A 21,478-nucleotide genomic window follows, 5' to 3' on the forward strand; every position below is an offset into this window, starting at 1 on the left:
AACGTTAACTCTTTTTTCCTTCACAGATGCTGCCAGACCTGCTGAGCTTTTCCAGCAACTTTGTTTTTGTGTGTTTGTGTCCATGTGGACTTGTTGAGCCGAAGGGCCTGTTTCCACACTGTAGGAATTCTATGAAGTATGATCTTCTGTGAATCAGAAATAGCTTTAACCTATCTACTCTGTCCAGCCCGCTCACGATTTTCAAAACTTCAATCAGATCTCCTCTCAGCTCTTTTCCCCAGTGTGAAGAGTCCCAACTTCTTCAATCTATCCTCACACTGAAACTTCTAATTCCTGGAATCATTCTAGTAAATCAATTATACACTCTCTCCGATGTGTTTGCATCTATTCTATAACATGGTGCCTACATTTGTACATAATACTCCAGGGAGGTCTAATGTGTCTTCTGATGAGGGATCTCAGTTGATCATCTGGTTTCATCCCTGTGCAGAACCAACAATCTTCCACTACTTTTGAACATCTAGTTGTTCTGAAATAGTTTCAGAAATGCCATCATCACTGGTCGACCTGGAAGTCTATTCTGCCTTTCATCACACTTTGCTTGAAAGCAGTCTTTTTCTTAATTTAACCTATTTTTCTAAATCAACCTGTTCAGAGATGTTACTACACATCCCTGGAGCAGGTGGGACCTGAACCCAGTAGGGATGCTTACCACCATGCCACAAGGGGGCCATTTGAAAGCAGTCTTAAATTTAATGTTTTACTATTAACATTCTTGTCCACTGATTACTTCATGGGACAAATTCTATGTTTGTGGTCAGACTGGGAGGGATTGATGTTGCCTGTGGATTGCTACAAATAAATATGGTCAACAACTTGTACAGTGTCGGTGAACCATTGCATTTTGCCTCTGAACCCAAATCACTAGGATTTGAGTAAAGTTAATCATGAAAACTTGGAACTTTACTAGTATGTTAATTAGACAAAAGTCATGACATAAAGAAGACTCAGAGAGCCTTGTTTTCAGCATAAACACTGCAGAATCCTGTTGGGCTGAATGGCCTGTTTCTTTGGTGTGATTTCTATGTATAGCAACCCTTCTACTATCAAAGGATCAGACTGAGACATCCCCCAATTAAGGATCAAGCTGATTCAGTGTCTGTTATCCTGCTGAAACAACATTATACATGTCATAACTTCAACAAACAAATGAAGTGTTGTGTATATCAGACACACAATATAGAATGTATTCAGTAATGGTCTAGAACAAGCAAAACTATTTAAACGCTGACTTTAATCCAAAGCACAAGTAGAAAATATTTCAAAGTCACAATTGTGTTCCTCTTTCTTTGGATGACATCTTCAATGCCTATCCATAATGACCAGTAATGCAATTTTTGCTTCCATATGACAGTAGCTGTTGCCTTCAAAGAAGCGTCCTTAGTTAACACCTCATGGGTATCACTTCATTTCTGTTCCTCCAAGTTAGCATCGCTTATATTACAGGGCTGCTGACTTGGTTGTAGCCAGAATGATTACATGAGTATTGACCATTTTGGAAATTAATATGATCATGACAGAGATTTGCAGAAAGGGAAAAAAATCATGTCCAATCCACCAATGAAATTCAGATTTCAGATTCATAGAATCCCTACAGTGTGGAAACAGGCCCTTTGGCCCAACTCGTCCACACTGACCCTCAGAGCATCCCACCCAGACACATCCCCTTACAACCCACCTAATCTACACATCCCTGAACAGTACGGGCAATTTAGCATGGCCAATCTACCTAGCTTGCACATCTCCAGAGGAAACCCATGCAGACATGGGGAGTACGTGCAAACTCCACATAGACGGTTGCCCAAGGGTGGAATCAAACCCAGGTCCCTGGTGCTGTGAGGCAGCAGTGCTAACCACTATGCCACCGCAATTGCTACAAAGTATGCAATGATCTATGGTTAGGCCAGCTTGAGCAGCTAATTTTAATTTCCAAGATTATATATTGCACCATAATATGGCAAAATTATTCATGATGTTTCATAAAGAGGATGAATAAGATTAATTGATAATGAAGAGTAGCTAAGGGAGAAGATCAAATAGCTGGTTGAAAAGGTTGGTTTTTCAGTGAATTCTAAGATAGAATTTGTGTAACCATTTGAAAAGAAAATTTTAGATCATAGGTCCATGATGCTAAAGGCTTTGAAACAGCTGGCAAAGTGGAGTAAGAATACCCATATGGGCAAATGGTAAAAGAGCACAGGTTTCAAACTTAAGTTTAATGTGATCTCAGAAGTAGAACTGATAAAAGAACTTCAAATGGGACTTTAGAAAACAAGCAGCCATGGATGTTGGTGATAACAGGACGAGTTAATTCTCAACTGTCCTACCCCAGTTCCCATTCATCATTTGCAAGCCTTCATATTGCTTGTTGGCAGACTCCATTCAACCAGAATGGCATGATAACTCAACCTGTATTCATCGGGATATCCACGTATGTTCACTTTGCAGCCAAGATAGGTGGATATCGTGGCTGCTTGTTCACCTTTTAACTGCAGACAAGACAAGTTAGATATAGCAATTGGTACAGATATAAAGGAAGCCTTCAGCATGACTTATTGCTACCTCCAGAGAAATTACACTGGTCATTTTAACCATCAGTACAGGGGACATTAAAAAGATAATTGCAAATGTATTAATAATGGAGGTGCCTCTAATTTTTAGCAAATTCGACTGAAGAATTTTTCACCAGCTTTGCCATCTTATGAGATTGTCCCTTATACTAAGGAAGGTAGCCAGTCAGTAAACAAACAGTTTGAATCAGCAGCATTATGCAAACACAGTAGATTAATCTGTGGACACACAATCTGGTTGATCAAATGAACCCTTCCCCAGCTGCAGCTAAGATAGCAGTCGCCAGAGAGGCAGACTGCTGCAGTTAGACCTTGATGGACAGACAGCATGATTAGGAAGTAATGGAAGTGAATGGAAGAGGTTGGGTATTTAAAATCGAGACATGGAATCAGAATTTACATAACAAACACACAGATAACAGATGAGCACGGCAACTGATCTATTTTTGAACCAAGAACTCAAACCGGGGCGGGGGAGGGATCTGATGCATTAATATTCTATTATAGGATGTGGAATTCTGCGTAACAAGGCCGAGGAATGGCAAGTGATCCAACAGATCCCAGCCTCATATCCACGCACTTTGATCGGGATTCCACTGGCGTCAAATTTAGTTCACGTATAATATTGATCAATTGAAAATTTTACACAAAATAAACAGAATAACGGGTCTGCCAGAGACTTAACGCGCTGATTATACGTGACACCACAGACAGGGGGCTGCAGCGGTGTTATCGATCAGTGCCCGGCTGATCAAGGTGACCAGCCTAAGAGCCCGGCAGAAAGCGTCCTGTCCGTTCACTGTCTTAGCGATAATATTTTGTACAGACACTTAAAGCTCCCAGTGGCGCATATTAAATATTACAGTAGCCGTCGGCTATTAATACACCACTGGAAAAAGAAAGTACACTATAAGTCATTAAAAAATGAAAATAAAAATCACTGACCTGTTCCCCGAGATCTACTGCTATATTAGTGATTGCCAGGGGGACGAGGAACCGAACCAATGGCCAATAATGGGTCTGAAATCCGGTCACTTTCAGCATGGCACCTGCTTCTTCTAGTCGACATGCACAGATGGATAAGACTCGGAAGGAAGGAGAGGATTTCAGCAGAAATATACTGGGTTGGAAGAGCTGACAACCTCTTTTCTTTCCACACAATATAAAAGAGAAGCTCGCCCAGAAGTTTCTGCCGCATCTGCCATTGTGCTGTGCAGTAAACAAGGAGGGCGAAAAACAACGACCAACAGTACAGCAAACGAGCCAGAAACAATCGTGATTCACACCCACAAGCCTCTCGCAGTCACGCTACTCGCCGTGCCCAGAGACAACATGATGAGTGAAGGAAAAGCGAACAGCGCTCAGGATAGCAATAGGGTCATGAGGCACAAACACGTGGGCCCAATAATAGTGCCACTAGCCAGCCCCTCCTCAACGCGCCAGTCCTTACTGCCGACACCCCGGGTCTCAGAGTCAGGGTCACTTTAATATTTAGCGCTATGATCAAAACGCCAGTGAAATAAGAAAATAAGTGTATCACTGCGGTGCGAAATAGCAGCAGAGGCATGGAAAGCCTGCGGAATTTAACGAAATCATATGCCTTACAAACGTGACAAAAAGAAGCAGTATGTATCCAAATTTGAAAAGCTTAAAACATTGACAATTAGAAGAATTGCTGGTCTTTAAAGTATATTCCAAAGATTTAAAGGGAAGCAGGATTCTGCTGTGAGGGATAGTGAGGGCAAATCAAAACTGGTCATCCATGGGGCGTTGTGAGCTATCATCAGCCGAATTCAACCATAATATTTACAGATCATAGCCAGGCACAGCCCTCACTCAAGCGTTAGCATCAAGCCAAGGCATCGGTCCTGGTTCAGAGACACAGAGAACAGAATGCTAAAAATGAGGTGCCAATCTGGTGAAGGTGCAACACAGAACTATTTGTGTGCTAAACAGTGGAAGCTGCATATAATAGAGTAAAACAATCTTACAACCAATGAATCAGTTTTTATAGTGGGGGATACTAGCATAATGATAATATTACTGGGAACACAGAGGCCTGGACTAATGTTCTAGATCCTTGGGTTCAAATCCCATTATGGAAGCTGGAAGACTTTAAATTCAATTTAGCAATCCGGAATAAAATGCTAATTTCAACAATCATAATAATCATGAAATTATCAAACTGTCATAAAAATAAATCTGGTCCACTAATGCCCTTTAAGGGTGGGAATCTGCAAACCTTACACAATTTGGACGACATGTGACTGCAGACCCACCGCAATGTGATTGATCCTTAATTGCTCTCTGAAATGGCCCAGCGAGGCACTCAAATAAATCAGGAAATGTGCAATAAATGATGTGCATGGCAGCAATATTTAGATCTTAAAAGCAAAGTCCTGATACATCCAATGTTTAATTAAACAATTCACCGGAGGAGGAAGCTCCACAAACATCCCTATCCTCAATGATGGGATAGCCATAAAGACAGTTAAAGACAGTTCTGAAGCATTTACAACCAAAAGTGCTATGCAGATGATGCATTGTGGTATATGGTGTGGTTGACCATTTCAGGTGACTTTTTTATTACCAACTCAATTCATGCCAGTTGAAGAAACAGATGCAAATTAGTTATAGCAAAGCCTGCACATTTGACATCCCAGCGGTAGTACTGAAGACTTGTTCTCCCAAATACTTGTGCCCCTAGCCAATGTATTCCAGTACAGTTAAGACATTGGCATCTGACGAACAATGCTGAAAATTGCCCAGGTATGCATTGCCCACAAAATGCAGAACAAAGCAATCAGACCAATTATCATTTCATCAGTATATTCTCAATCAGCAATACAGAAATATAAGAGTCCTTGATAGTGCTATCAAGTGGCCATGGCCAATTTCACCTAGGCGATTCAACTCTAGGTCTCATTGCAGGCTTGGTCCAGATGTGAACAAAAGAGCCAAACTCTAGGGTGAGATGAGAATGACATCAAGGAGGCATTGACTGAATGCGGGATCAAGGAGCCTCAGCAAAATTAATGTAAATAGAAATCAGGAAGAAAGCCCTGTACTGGCTAACATCATACTTAACCCAAAAAAAAGATTGGTTGTGATTGTTGAGGCTAATCATCTCAGCCACAGGATATCACTGCTGGAGTTCATCAGTGTCATGACCTCGACCCTACCTTCTTCAGTTGCGTAATCAAAGAATTTCCCTCCATCATATGGTCAGAACTGGGATTGGTTCACTGACAATTACACTTAACACTAACTGTTAAGCCCCATTCACAATGCCTCAGATCCTGAATAAAAACTGAAAAAACTGTGGATGCTGTAAATTAGAAACAAAGACAGAAAATTCTGGAAAAGCTCAGCAGGTCTGGCAGCATTTGTGGAGAGAACTCAAGAGTTAATGTTTTAGATGGAGTGACCCTCAGTCTGAAGACTTGTTTTCCCAAATTACTTGTGCCCCCAACCCAATCTATTCCCAGTACAGCTATGACATTGGCATCTGACAAACAATACTGAAAATTGCCCAGATATGTAATACCCACAAAATACAGGACAATTATGCAAAGTGCAAGTCTCAATTATGATTTGTGTCACACAAATGCCACACAAATGATTATCTCCAGCAAGGATCTAACCATCTCTTTTTGACATACACTAAAACACTCACCAGCAAAGTCTTGGGGGTTGCCATTGACAGAAATTAACTGGACTAGCCATCTAAGTGCTCCATTTACAGATGAGGTGAAACATTGGCATTTTGTGATAAGTAACTCATCTCTGACTCTCCAAAGCCTGTGTTCAACACTACAAGGCACAATACCGTAGGGTGATAGAATACTTGCCATTTGCTTTGATGGGTGCAGTACTAAGACAACTCAAGACGTACAACATCAAGGCAAAACAAATAGCTTGAGTGACACCACAGCCACCACCTTAAGCATTCACTGTCTTCACCACCAGCAATGGTAAAAGTGTATACTATTTACTAGATGCAGTAAATCATGCAGCACATTCCAGACATGTGATCACAACCACTGAAAAGGACATGGGTAGCAGACTGATGGGTTGAAAATCACATTTTCTTGGCTAAATTCAATTTGTGTTGGGTTTTGTGGAGGGTTTCTCATCCTATCACACCAAACACACCTCATTCAATACCTATCACTTCCCTATGGCAATTCTCCCAACTGATCTTACGACACTCCATTCCTGGACTAATTCACCATTCAGCAGATACCCCAGAATTCAATAATGTCTACTATTCATGTGTTTTCTTTAAAATGTCATTGTGGACTAGAACTATCAGTCCAGAGCTGCTAGTTCCTGACGTTTACCCTGGACTTAGCAGACAGGAGAATTCAGCACCCAGCTTTGTTAGCAGAAATCATAAAGGTCCCGCTGGACAGGATGGTGTCATGCAGGACTTCCTCTAGCCCCAGGACCAGTAGTTCAGACTACAACACTAGACCACACCAGCCTGGTCTGAGGTTATCACTCGGTTTAAAACACTCTCAATCATCTTCAGGAATGCCCAGCAATGTAGGAAGAAGGTCAATGCCCTTCTCCACTGCACTACCATCACTTTCTCTCTGATACCTCACATTCATACTGTACACAGACTCATACTTACCACTCTTACTATTGTCTGCACCATCTTCCCTCACTTCCACCTATCCCACCCCCTGAAACCAGCAGCCCATCATTTGATTGAAAGCGGCAGCATCAAGGAATGAAGAGAGAAAATTACGGGTTTTAAAAAAAGAGTCAGAAATCACACAACACCAGGTTATAGTCCAACAGGTTTCTTTGAAAACATAGGCTTTCGGAGTCTTACTCCTTCTTCAAGTGTTAGTGAGAGAGGTACTATCAGATACAGAATTTATAAGTAAAAGATCAAAGGGTCATACCACTAATGAGGATGTACTAAACAAACTTAAGATGCTGGTTAAATCTTTAATCAGTTAGATGGTTTTAATTGATTAATATGTATATGTAAATCCCCAAATTCCTTTCAAGTTACTGTCCTGAAAGAACTAAACGTTTTATCAGTGTAAAGTAGAGGTGTCATTTTAGGTCAGACAATGCATGTTAGGTGTGAGGCCTTGTTTACAATCTGTTTGTGTTTTGGTTTGGAGTCTGAATTTATAAAGTAGGAATTTATAAAACGCCACATTGATTGTATATAAATTGTGTGCTTTTTGAACAAAATAGAATGTATCTGCAAATACAAATTCACCCCATAAATTCACGTGAGTGTGTATGTGTGTGTGTGTGCGTGTGTGCGTGCATGTGTGTGTGTGTGGAGATAGAGAGAGAAAGAGTGTGTGTGTGTGTGTGTGTGAGTGTGTGTGGTGGGGGTGTAGGGGGGTAAGGGGAGAAAGAGAGAAAGTATCTGTATACTTGAGAGACAGTGTGTGTATGAGAGAGGATCTGTGTGTGAGCATGTGAGTGTGTGTACGTGCATGTGTGTGTGTGTTTGTGTAAGTGAGTGTGTGTGCATGTATGTATGTGTGTGTGTGTAAGAGAGTGTACAGTGTGGTGGGGTCACCTGTAGTGCGACATGAGCCCAAGATCCCAGTTGAGGCTGTCCTCACGGGTACTGAACTTGGCTATCAGCCTCTGCTCAGCGACTCTGTGCTGTTGTGTATCCCGAAGTCTGCCTTGGAGGACATTTACCCAAAGATCTGATACCAAGTGTCATTGATCGCTGAGGTGTTCCCCCACTGGGAGGGAACTTACCTGTCTGCAATTGTTATGAGGTGTCCATTCATCCGTTGTCATAGCATCTGCATGGCTTCTCCAATATACCATGCTTCGGGGCATCCTTGCCTGCAGCTTATGAGATAGACAACATTGGCTGAGTCACATGAGTATCTGCCGTGCATGTGGTGAGTGGTGTTCCTATGTGTGATGGTAGTGCCCATGTCTTGCAGAGCTTGCCATGACAGGGTTGTAAAGTGTTGTGGTCGATATTGTCCTGAAGGCTGGGTAGTTTGCTGCACACAATGGTCTGTTTAAGGTTTGGCGGTTGTTTGAAGGTGAGAAGTATAGGCATGGGAAAGACCTTGGCGAGGTGCTCATTGTCGTTGATAATGTGTTGAAGGCTGTGAAGAACATGGTGTAGTTTCTCCACTCCCAGGAAGGACTTGATGACGAAGGGTACCCTATTGGACATATCCCGTGTCTGTCTTCTGAAGAGGTTATTATGGTTTTTCGCTGTGGCACGTCGGAACTGGCAATCAATGAGTTGAGCATCATATTGTGTTCCTATAAGGGCATCCTTCAACACTTTCAGATCTCTGTCTCGTTCCTACTCATCTGAATAGATCCTGTGTAGGCCATGTCGGTAGGGGATGGCTTAGATGTTTAGGGTGGAAGCTAGGGAAATGCAGCATCGTGAGGTTATCCATGGGCTTGCAGTAGAGTGAGGTACAGAGGTGTCTGTCTTGATGGAGATGTGTGTGTCCAAGAATGAGACTGATTCCAAAGACTAGTCCATGTTAGGTCTGATTGTGGGATGAAACTTGTTGATTTCGCAATGTAGTTGTTTCAGTGATTCCTCTCCACATCATAAATGTTTCAGTGGGCAGCACTGCTACCTCACAGCGTCAGGGACCCGGATTCGATTCTACCTCAGGTGATTGTCTGTGTGGAATTTGCACATTCTCCCCATGTCCGTGTGGGTTTCCTCTGGGTGCTCCGGTTTCCCCCGACAGTCGAAAGATGTGTAGGTTAGGTGAAATAGCCATGCTAAATTGTAGTATGTAGTATCTAGTAAATAGTATCTAGGGATGGGCAGGCTAGGTGGGTTAGCCATGGGAAATGCAGGTTTACGGGGATAGGGTAGGTGACTGTGTCTGGGAGGGATGCTGTTTGTTAAGATCAGTGTGAACTTGATGAATTGTATAGCCTGCTTCCACACTGTAGGGATTCTGTGCATTCCTCACCCATTATGAGGAAAGGATTCTGACTCTGACTGCCCCGGGCAAGGCCTTGACTGGTACTGGAAGCTGTCCTTGACAGGTATTGAAAGCTGTCCTTGACTTACTGAACTAGGATCCCCTGAGAGAAGTCCTACTGTCAATTATGAGAACTTCCTGGTTTTGTGTCTACGCTAAACAGCAAGGCAAGACTGCAGCAATATAAACTTGGTGTCTCTGGTTGAGGGGGCAAGGTAATGCAAGGCAGGAAAGCTGTGGGGATCCAGGCAGTGTGAAAGTGCGTGAACACTATGACAATAGTGAAGAGCCTAGAGATGCAGCCTGGTCCAGTCCATGAGCTGGGGTTGTGTCTCTAAGTGCACAGGGATTTGCAGTCAATTCAGCATTACCATGATAGTTACCTGTACAGATATGATATAGTTCAGAAGTGCAGAGGTGACTTGTAAGTGGATCGGAGATGGACCATGAGGGTTCTTAGACAGTGGCATAAGTCAGATGCCAGTGTCCATGGATGTGGGGTGTATGCAGTGCCCATGGACCACGCCCTAAGATGTTAACATCCAGTGTCCAACATGGAGGTGGTTTGAAGCAAACAGTGAGCTAAGTCTACCAGGTGCTTCTTCTGGTTTCCTTGTTGCATTTTCTTGGTGTCTAACTTTTTTGACAAGTTCAATGGGAGTGTGCTATTAGGTGAATTGTGGCATGATCAAGACCTTTAACAAGGAACAATGATCCTCAAATGGTATCCTGTAGCTGCCTAGCAAGAATCTCACCACACTGCTCATGAAAAGCATAAGAGATGGAGTGAGATGATCCCAATATCAATATGGGACTTGCCAACTTGTCGCCTGATTTTCTCACACATCTTACTATAGCCGCATTGCTCAGACCATGGGAAATGACCCACAGCTGACTGTTTTGCTCCTATGCAAATATATGCATTTCCAGCATTGTTTTAAAGAACTGCACATGGGAACACCATCATTCCCTCCATACCACAGACTGCTAAACTGACTTGAAAATATATTGCTTCGGGCCAAAAACCTGGATTTCATAGAGAATAGAATGGAATCCCTACAGTGTGGAAACAGGCCCTTCAGCCTAACAAGTCCACACTGACCCTCAGAGCATCCCACCCAGACACATCCCCCTAATCTACACAGCCCTGAACACTCTGGGCAATTTAGCACAGCCAATCCACCTAGGCTGCACATCTTTGGACTATGGGAGGAAACTGGAGCACCTGGAGGAAACCCACACAGACATGGGGAGAACATGCAAACTCCACACAGACAGTCACCTGAGGGTGGAATTGAACCTAGGTTCCTGGTGTTGTGAGGCTGCAGTGCTAACCACTGGGCCACCATGCCACCCCAAATTCCCTTCAGAACAACACTGAAGAGGTACTCATACCAGATGGCTCTAATTAGTAGAATGCAGTTCTGAATACTCCAACTGATGGAAATAGATTCTCTCTATTTACTCTAACCATTCCCCTTAACGTCTTGAAAACATTGATTATTCAGCCCTTATTTATCCATTTCCAAGGATTGCAATCCCAGTTTTTGTAATATGGCTTCATAAATTAACTCTGTAGCACCGGTACCATTCAGATTCTGACAAATCAAGGCTGCATTCCTTCCAAGTATAATCTACCCTTCTGAAGGAATGGTGTCAGAACTATTCACACCACATCAGATACGGCCTAAACAAGGCTTTGCATGCCTATCGTATGATTTCAGTAAGCTTGTCCACTAGATGTAAATGCCAAGATTCTACTAACCTTTATTAACAATTATTTTCTCTACCTGTTCATGACATTTTAATGATCTTTGTGTCTAGACGTGCAAGAGCCTTTGGATGGCCGTTGATTCCAGCTTTTCACCATTTAGAAAGTACCTTACTCTGTCCTTCTTCAGTATAATGGGATAATCTCATATTTGTCATAATTGAAATCCATTTGTCAGAGTTCTCTTTCACTTATCCAACATTATCACTTTGTAATTTCATGCTGCAGCTGACACTGCTTACAATGCTGCCCATCTTTGTGTATGTTGAAAATTTGGATATGTGGTTGTTGTCAATAATTATTGCGAACATTTGGTGCCCCAACACAAATCCATGTAAGGCACCTCAATTCACATCCTGCGATGTGAGCACCTTCTCATTATCCTTATCCTCTGCCCATTATCGTTGTCAATCCCCTAGCAAGATTAATAATGTGCCTTCAATTCCATAGGCTTCAACATTTGCGAACAGTCTCTTATGATGTACTTTATCAAATGCCCTCCGGAAATATAAACACAAATCCCTGTCCACTACTTTAGACATCCCTTCAAAACATTCAATTGGATTTGTCAAACATTATCCATGCTTTACAAAACCATACCAGCTCTCCAATTAGATGAAAATTGTCTCAATATTCACTCACTAGTGAGATTCGCCTTGTTTGGAAAATCAAATGTTTTTTCTCAATATCTAGATTCTCATTTCCCCTGATCTCACTCTATTTTCCCAATTGATTTGTCAATCCCTGTGTAGTTCAGGGGCTGCAAAGATTCCAACCACTGTTTTCTTTTGCATTTAATTTTCAATTTTAAAGCATCTCTCGTAATAAAAAGACCTTAGACACATCAAAGCAGAGCATTTTGAGAACCAGAAGCACTGGCAAAGGAAGTAAATGGCACAAGCCTCAGGTTTAAATTGCAAATATTGAATTCAATCTGTAAACTATATCTTCCAGGATAAGTTTCCATGCCTGGACTACACTGGTAGCCTGAGAGGATTGAGAACTTGCTAACAAGGTCAATTGACTCTTAAGTATGGCAGGTGAGTTGCTGTTTTTGGTACCTGCCAACTATTTGTTAATCATAGAAGCCCTGCAGTGTGGAAGCAGGCCATTTGACCCATTGGGTCCACACCAGACCCCCACCCTATCCCTGTAACATTTCCCATGTTTCATCCACCTAGATAGTATAGGCAATTTAGCATGGCCAATCCACCTAAAACTGCGCATCTTTTGACTGTGGAAGAAAGCCAGAGCACCCAGAAGAACCCATGCAGACAAGGTGCAAACTCCGGACAGACAAGGTGGAATTGAACCCAGGTGCTGAGCCACCTTGCTGCCCTACCATATGTTAATAAAAGTGTCACATTAATTACCTGCCATCCCATTATGGCATCTTTAATGTGTAATTTCAGCTTCATCTTGTGAGACACTATTCCTCAAACTCAGCAAATATATGCCAAAAGAGTATGTATGTCCATTGAATCTTTGCCATCTTTGGAAGCTGGCTGTGCATCCGGATGAGCAATGGCATTCCAAAGCTGCCATACTCATAGATGGACAGAACCTGAACATATCAGAGAAGGTGGAGATGGTGCCACAATTCTCCACCAGGAACCTGGAGATTCTTTTTGAGAGGATTGTGCAGAGAAAAGCCCTCTTTCCAGAGGACTGGCAGAGGAGACCATGACACTAGATACTGACAACCTAGCTTGAAGTTGCCACCCAAGTTAGTGCTGTCTCCATTGTGCAGAGGACGAGCCGGCAGTGCCATAGGTAAGTCTATTTTTTCTGCAACCACATGATCACTTTATCTCTGCTTCTGCCCTGACCTTACAGCAAGGCTCTTACTCTGCCACTCTTACTATTATCTAAACTATTTACCCTCACTTAACCCAATTTCCCACATCACTAACCCTCCATGTCCTCTGCATTGCCTCCTCACTGCCTTGGAACACCTCACCACCTTTCTACCATCACACTAGCACCAACAGCTGTGCCACCATTTTCACCTCATTAAATCCCTCCTTTTATCTCAGTGAGAAAGTAATGGTGGGGAAGTGCCCAAAATTCAGCTCCTCACCCCCTTACATGGGGTGAATCCTGACTCTCACAGAAGTTCGCTACTATTCCTGCCAGGATATAGAGATATCCAAGGCCTGCCATCAGTCTCATTCTTGTACACCACTTCCAGCTATAGGCTGAGATGGCTTTTGCTCTTGCATCTTGCAGGTACAGCCAACATCTCCACGATCCTTGTGGCAAAAAGCCCAATTCGCCCGGAAGCCACCACCTTCACCTCTGAGGACAAGAGTACAGAAAGCTTACGGGGAACATCAGCAAGGCTGACTCCTGAATCCCTGCCCAGCTCAGATACTGACACCTGAGGGCAACTTTAAGCTTTAAGAGTATGGAGCCACAATTTGGTAAGCACCTAACTGCGACAGCCTTGCTGACGTTATTTCCTTGGGCTTTAGTAAAGTCTTTGACAAGGTCCTGCATGTTAGACTAATTAGTAATTTGGGCGACACAGTGGCTCATTGGTTAGCACTGTTGCCAGGGACCCGGATTCAATTCCACCCTAGGGTGACTGTTTGTGTGGAGTTTGCACATTCTCCCTGTGTCTGCGTGGGTTTCCTCCGGGTGCTCCGGTTTCCTCCCACAGGCCAAAGATGTGCAGGCTAGGTGGATTGGCCATGCTAAATTGCCCGTAGTGTTCAGGGATGTGTAGTTTTGGTGGGTTATAGGGGGATGGGTCTGGGTGGGATGCTCTGAGTGTCGGCATGGACTTGTTGAGCTGAAGGGCCTGTTTCCACACTGTAGCGATTCTGTATATAATTATGGTAAAATTCTGTCACGTGGCATTCAAGGTGAGGTTGCTAATTGGATAAAAAGTTGGCTTTGTGGTAGGAGACATAGGGTGGTGGTTGGTTTTTAGACCGGAGCCTCTGACCTGGAGGTGTTCCACAGGTATCAGTACTGGGTCCACTTTTGTTTGTCATTTATATAAATGATTTGCATGAGAATATTGAAGGCATGGTTAGTACGTTTGCAGATGACACCAACATTGGTGGTACACTGGATAGTGAAGGAGGTTATCTAAGATTACAAAGTGATCTTGATCAATTGGGTCAATGGGCTGAAGAGTGACAGATGGTGTTTAATTTGGATAAATGTGAGGTATTGCTTTTTGGTAATATAATAAAGGACGAGATTTATACAATTAATGGTAGGGCCCCGGATGTTGCTGTTAAACAGAGAGATCGAAGGGGTCATCACAGATAGACAGGGTTAAGAAAGTGTTTATAACATAATCCTTCATTGCTAAGACCTTTGAGTATAGGAGTTGGGATGTCATATTGAGGTTGTACAAGATATTGGTGAGGCCTCTTCTGGAGTATTGTGTTCAATTCTGATCACCCCATTATAGGAAGGATATTATTAAACTGGCGAGGGTTCAGAAAATATTTACCAGGATGTTGCAGGGAATGGAGATATAAAATTGAATTGAGATATAAAAATAGACTGGATAGGCTGGGGCTGGAATGTAGGAGGTTGAGGGGTGACATTAGAGGTTTATAAAATCATGAAGGGCCTAGATAAGGTGTATAGCTAGTGCCTTTTCCCTAGATTAGGCAAGTTCAAAATGAGGGGGCATATTTTTAAGATAAAAGGAGAAAGATTTAAAAAGGACACGAGGGGCAACTTTTTTACACACAGAGTAGTTTGTGTGTGGAATGAACTGCAAGAGAAAGTGGTGGATGTAGGTACAGTTACAATGTTTAAAAGACATTTGGATAAGTTCATGAATAGGAAAGGTTTGGAGGGTTATGGCCAAGGGCAGGCAGGTGTGACCAATTTAGTTTGGGAACATGGTCGGCATGGACTGGTCGGGCTGAAGGGTCTGTTTCCATGCTGTATGACTCTATTACACTAAGAAATGTTCCAGGCTGCTGTACTAGGAGGACTGCCAAAGACTAGGCACCTGCTCAGGAGATGGCTGTGTGGTGTTGGCAATGTCCGCATGCACAGGAGGAAGCAGCAGCTGCAGATGGATATGTGAGATGCAATGGCCCTCATTGTCCAGAAACTGCAGCAGTACAGCAAATCATGTGACTGTCTTTCTAGCTGTATTGTAGGTTGTCTGGAGAACCAGGCCCAGCCCCTTCAGGGGCTGCTGGATAGGGGCACATTCCTACACTACATCAGTAATTGGTCCTCAGGACATCAGGGGTCAGGGAATCTGGAATGACTGCAGGTGCCACGTCCTCACAAGGAGACAGAGCAGTAGCAAGAAACACCCAGTCTCCAATTAGGACACTACAGAGGTGGCCAGACCCTCTATCTCCACACTGCTTGACCCCCTCCAATACTCAGAAGTTCACATTTTGGAGGGTCAAGTTGACTTTGACAAGAAGAGCCTCAGCATGTCTGGAAAGTCCGGTGTCCAAGCTCCCCAACTAAACCTTTAGGGCCAACAGGCTGCACTGCAGGCAATCCCCACAATGGCTGTGGAACTGAGATGTTATGGGAGGGAAGGAAGGATGAAGACCTACTGGGGCACTTTGTTGGCACCATTTGATAGCAGGTAAATGATTGAGAACATCTGTCCAAATTGGAAAGATCATAGAGTCCCTACAGTGAATGCCATGTGACAGAATTTTAGTATATTAATATATATAGAATCCCTACAGTGTGGAAACAGGCCCTTCAGCCCAACAAGTCCACACCGACCCTCAGAACATCCTACCCAGATCCATTCCCCCATAACCCACCAAAACTACACTCCCTGAACACTACAGGCAATTTAGCATGGCCAATCCACCTAGCCTGCACATCCTTGGACTGTGGGAGGAAACCGGATCACCCGGAGGAAACCCACACAGACACAGGGAGAATGTGCAAACTCCACACAGACAGTCATCCAAGGGTGGAATCGAACCCAGGTCCCTGGCACTGTGATTGTGACTGTAATTGCTGGGACTTTCTGATAAGCTTTCATTATTTATTCCTTGATTCCCATCCTACCATGTTACTCTTAGGGGATTTGTACGCCGCTCCCAAAGGCAACTTCTTATCTTTCTCATTTCTCATTTATAAGCATATAAGACCATAAAAATAGGAACAGGAATGGGCCATTTTGCCCCTCAAGCCAGCACCACCATTTGATAGCATCATGCCTGATCCAATATTACTCATGTTCACTTTCCTGCCCTTTCTCCATCACCATTGATTCCCCTGCTGATTAAGAATCCATCTATCTCAGCCTTTAATCTACACAAGAAATCTGCCCCCACAGCTGTCTGTGCCAACAAGTCCCAGAGAATCACAATCCTCTGAGGGAAGAAATTCTTCCTCATCCCAGTCTTAAATTGGCACTCTTTATTTGGAGACTATATCCTCTGGTCCTAGACTTTCCCATGAGGGGAAATATCCTCTCAGCATTTGCCTGTTGAGACCCTTAAGAATCCTATGTTTCAATGAGATCTTCTACACTCCACTGAGTAAACCCCTATTAAGCCTTTGTTCAAAAGACCATCCCTCCATACCAGGAATCTTCCTACTGAGCCTTCTCTGAACTACCTTCAATGAAATGATATATTTCTTTAAATAAAGAGACCAAAATTGCTCTCAGTACTCCAAGTGTGGTCTCAACAGCACCTTCCACAGTTGTAGTACCCAAAATTGTTTCAAACATGATTTTCTGAACTTAGGACACACCTCTCTATTTTGTTAATACTTTAATTAACTAACAAAAACACTCCTTGAGCTTTACTGAGATTCCTCTTATTCCTAAATATCAATAACCTCCAAGATTCAGAACCCAGTCCGTATCATCCTACAGACATGTCTGTGTAATGGCTATCAGATCAGGATCATTCATTTCTATTTACTCTCTTAGTTCATTCATTTTGCTTTGACTGCTATGTGCGCTCATACACCGAGCCATTAGTTTTATCTTTTTACTCTCTTTGTAAATTCTAGTTTTGTCTGTTGGTTGACTCTTTGCTTCATACTCACTACCCTTTCCTGTCATGATCTGTTTGTCATTTCCCCAAAAATACCTTTCTCTTTAGCCTTGCCTTGGCTACATTTTCGGAAATTCGATCCCTTTCCCCAATATTTAATCTAAAATTCTCTCTATTTTCTTAATTATGTGATTGGACAACACAGTGGCCCTGACACAGTTCAGGTGGAGACAGGCCCAATGGTAGAGATCCCACTTCCTCCAGTACTGGTGCCCCACAAAACAGAACCCACTTCTCCCAGCCCAGTCTTTGAGCTATATATTCATCTCTCTCACCTGATTTGCACTTCACCAATTTGAATGTGAATCACAGAATCGCATAGTATACAAGGCCAGAGGTCGTTAGTTTCAGATGAGGAGCAAGTGGTTTAGAAGGGATTTGAGAATTAATTTTTTCGCCGAAAGAATGGTAGAAATTAAGAATGTGCTTCTTAAGAGGATTGTGGAGGCAGATTCTGTTGCAACATTTAAGAGATAACTGGATGTGCACTTAAAATGCCAGGGCAATGGGCCAAGTGCAGGTTTTTGGGTGTTTGTTGATTGGCATTGACATGATAGGCCAAAGGGCTATATCTGTGCCGTATAACTCTATGAATCTATGCGAAGAGGCACTGTGTCCCATCAAGTCCATCCTGTCAAAAATATACCACTACCTACACTCGTACCACTTTCCCACACTTGGGAAATCATAATCTTGAATATCGTGATGGTTCAGGTGCTCATTTTAAAGATTGTAAGGCTTCCTTCGTCAACTACCCTCCCAGGCAGTGCATTCCAGACCCCTGACACCCTTTTGTGTGAAAATGTTACTTCCTTAAATCGCTTCTAAACCTCCTGCCTTTCACTTTAAAATTATGTCCCTTTGTTATTGACCCTTCAACTAAAGGGAAAGCTACTTTCTATTCACTCTGTTCATGCCCCTCATAATCTTATACATCTCTAACTCTAACTTTATCGCAGGTTCCCGCTCAGCCTACTCTGCTCCAAAGAAAGCAACCCAAGCTTATCCAACCTCACTTCATAGCAGCTTGTTTATTTCAGTATCTTTGCACAAATGCTTTGGCCAATGCTTGGCTTGATTTCCCAACATGCCTGGTGTATTATCCAGTTCTGCCACTTTGAGTGGCATATCTGGCTACACTTCCTCTTCTTAATCCTGAACGCGAAGTATGATAGATCACATGATCCATCCATGTGTGGTTACTATATGATCATCCAAGCTCAAGTAAAGCACAACGTACACTCAAACAACTAAACTCTTACAAATAGCATGTTAGGAACTGACACTTAACTGAGATCAAGCAACATTATCAGACTTTACATAAATAGAACATCAAAATTCAAGTTTTTAATCAAGCAAGTGTGGTAAACTAGGAATAAATAAGACATCAGGAATTCATAGTGATGATCAAACAAACATTACAAAATAAGGGTCAGATACATATACATCAGAAGTGATTAAACAAGGTTCATACCCAAGAACAAATAATCCATAGGATTAAGAAAGATTAGTCCTCTTATCTTTACGTTAGAGAATACTAGAGAAAAAAAATTAGGCCTATATGATTTAACTAAGTGGGGAATTATATACAAACTTAGCAAAGTAGACAAAGAGTAACAAACTGAGTGCCGCAGCCAGGTCTTGGGATTTCACTACTATTGCCGGTTTACTCATTCATTCATTCAATTTCATGGAAGCTCTATTTGATGGTAATGAAATGTCAAGACCGCGGTCCCACGAATGGATGAATGGAATGCCGTAATAGAAAAACATAATGCACTGGTGCGTGGGTGGTAAAGTTATGAATGAATCAGAACTCGGTATTAGTAGTAAATATAGAACACGTGTGAATGGATGGTTAGAAAGGTTATGAATGAACAAGAACAGTAGTCATAGTAAATATGGAGCACTTGTGAATGGGCCGGTAAAAGAGACTTTTATGATATAAAGGTGAAGAAGCCCATAATGTGCTATCTTACAAAACCATAGAATAGGATGCTTTAAGATGATTAGTAGATATATAATGTATAGCGATTTGATGCAATTAAAATGCCTGATTAATTGAATTATAAATTTGCCTCTCTAAATGGAGATTAATTTACTCCTTCACTAGTTTCTCCGATAGTTTCCCTACCACTGATGTTAGACTCACTGGTCTATAGTTCCCTGGTCTATCTCTAGCACCTTTGTTGTAAAGTGAACCACATTAACTGTTCTCCAGTCCTCTAGCACCTCCCCTGGCCAGAGACAATTTAAAATTTCAGTCAGGACCCCTATAATTTCCTCCCTCATCTTCCACAACAGCATGGGATACATCTCACCTGGACCTGTGGATTTGTCCATTTTAAGTCTGCAAAAACTTCCGATATGTGGCTCAGGTAATAATGCAGAGGTTTGAACTTTTGAGGCTCTGCTTTTTAACTTATGTCATCATCAAATTTGACAGCTTATCCTAACATTCCCTCATCTAAATCATTATGTATTAATTGTAAACAGTTGAGGTGCCAGCACCGATCCCTGTAGCACACATCACTCTTTACATTTTGCAAACCTGCAAAAGATCCATTTATCAAAGATCCATTTATGTCTACTTTCTGCTTTCTGTTAGCCAGCCATTCTTCTATCTATGCCAAATATGCCACCAATAAACATTTATTTTTCACAATAACTGTTGATGTGGCACCTTATCAAGCGCCTTCTAGAACCGGAAAACAAACAACTAATTAGTTAATTAGAGATAACAAGGTGTAGAGCTGGATGAACACAGCAGGCCAAGCAGCATCGGAGGAGCAGGAAAGCTGACGTTTCAGGTCTAGACCCTTCTTCAGAAATTATTTAATTAATTGCAGTTTAACAGCTTCCTAAAGGAGATCTATCCAAAGAAAAATGATTTTAAATTAAAATGTTATTTTGGTGCAAATGATGCACTCAACAGAAGATCTCAAGTGAGCCACTGACACCAGATGCTCCTTCTCTCTGGATACTCAGGATGTAATCGCAGAAAACAAGCAGGTCGTCAAGTCTAGTGGCCTCCTCCAAGGTCTGCTGCTTGGGTCAGGCCCAAGCACCGACTCAGATAAAGGTCCTCTGATCTATTCACTCTTGTCTGTATCGAGAGGCCAAAGATTAGGGCCTGAACTACATCCAAAGATTGAAAAGCAGCACCCTTCAATACTGAACAAGGGCTGAAATCTGCTATAACCCATTTATACATGGAACACAGAAAGCAGCAGAAATTGATAAGTTATAAGTTTTATTTCTTGCAATTTGATTAGCACTTAGGCAGGCTGGGAGTCCATGAATCTAATTAAGCTATCTCCATTTCATTTTAGTTTCTATGGAAGGACCTGATGAACTGACAGTGTCTAAGCCCAGACAGTCCCAGACAAGAAGGATCCAGATCCCTAGCTGGAGGCTGTACATTTCCCAGACTATGTTAGCCCTAACTTCATACCCAAATGGGGCAGGCTGTTATGAAGTCACAACACTGGCCATAACTCACTTTTCAGACTGCAGGGGAATAGGCCACATGCTGGATTAACTCCAAGCATATGCCTGACTGTGGCTGAAACCTCTGGACTTATATCAGAGGCTGCCCTTGACTTACTATGGTGGGACCCTCCATGGGTTTTGGTGGGGACCAATCCCCTAAACATTGAAACATGATGCCTGTTTGCTGCACACATAGTGTATTTGTTGTGTAAGCTGCTGGCAACTGGTGTGAGATTGACATAGCACACTGTAGTACAGCAAGATGTGCACCTTCTCGACTGAGCAGCAAAGCAAGCTACTTGATTGTGCGACTGTGCTTATTGGCACAGCAAGACAAGGTAATGCAAAGCATGCATTGGTGCAAGCATACAGTTAGATGCTAAATGAGTGCACAGTTAGATGCTAAATGAGTGCTAAAAGACCAAGCAAGCAATCCTGAGTTGCAGCTTGGTCTAATCCTGGAGCTCGAATCCTGTTCCTGTGTACAGAGTGTCGCTTCTGCAGTCTTTTCCCAATGCTAGTCGCCTGTGCACCTGCAATGAAGATCTGTGCTTCGAGAACTCACTGCTGTTGCATCAAGACTTAATGAAAAATCATTCCCCATTGATGTGATAAATAAGTCAGTGCAGT

The 21,478-nt window shown here is 42.6% G+C and overlaps 1 protein-coding gene across 1 annotated transcript in view; it reads right to left on the bottom strand.

Annotated features, from left to right (window-relative positions):
• LOC109924700 (progressive ankylosis protein-like) overlaps window positions 1-3,974 on the bottom strand; it is a 113,075-nt gene extending 109,101 nt beyond the window's left edge. The window contains exon 1 of the mRNA XM_048608733.1: window positions 3,537-3,974. Within this exon, the coding sequence (XP_048464690.1) occupies window positions 3,537-3,635 (99 nt within the window). The 5' untranslated portion in view covers window positions 3,636-3,974. The remainder of the gene's footprint in view (window positions 1-3,536) is intronic.
• Between the last annotated feature and the right edge of the window lie 17,504 nt (window positions 3,975-21,478).

The sequence above is a fragment of the Rhincodon typus genome, chromosome 2, assembly GCF_021869965.1.
Source record: "Rhincodon typus isolate 14 chromosome 2, sRhiTyp1.1, whole genome shotgun sequence".
NCBI classification, from domain to species: domain Eukaryota; kingdom Metazoa; phylum Chordata; class Chondrichthyes; order Orectolobiformes; family Rhincodontidae; genus Rhincodon; species Rhincodon typus.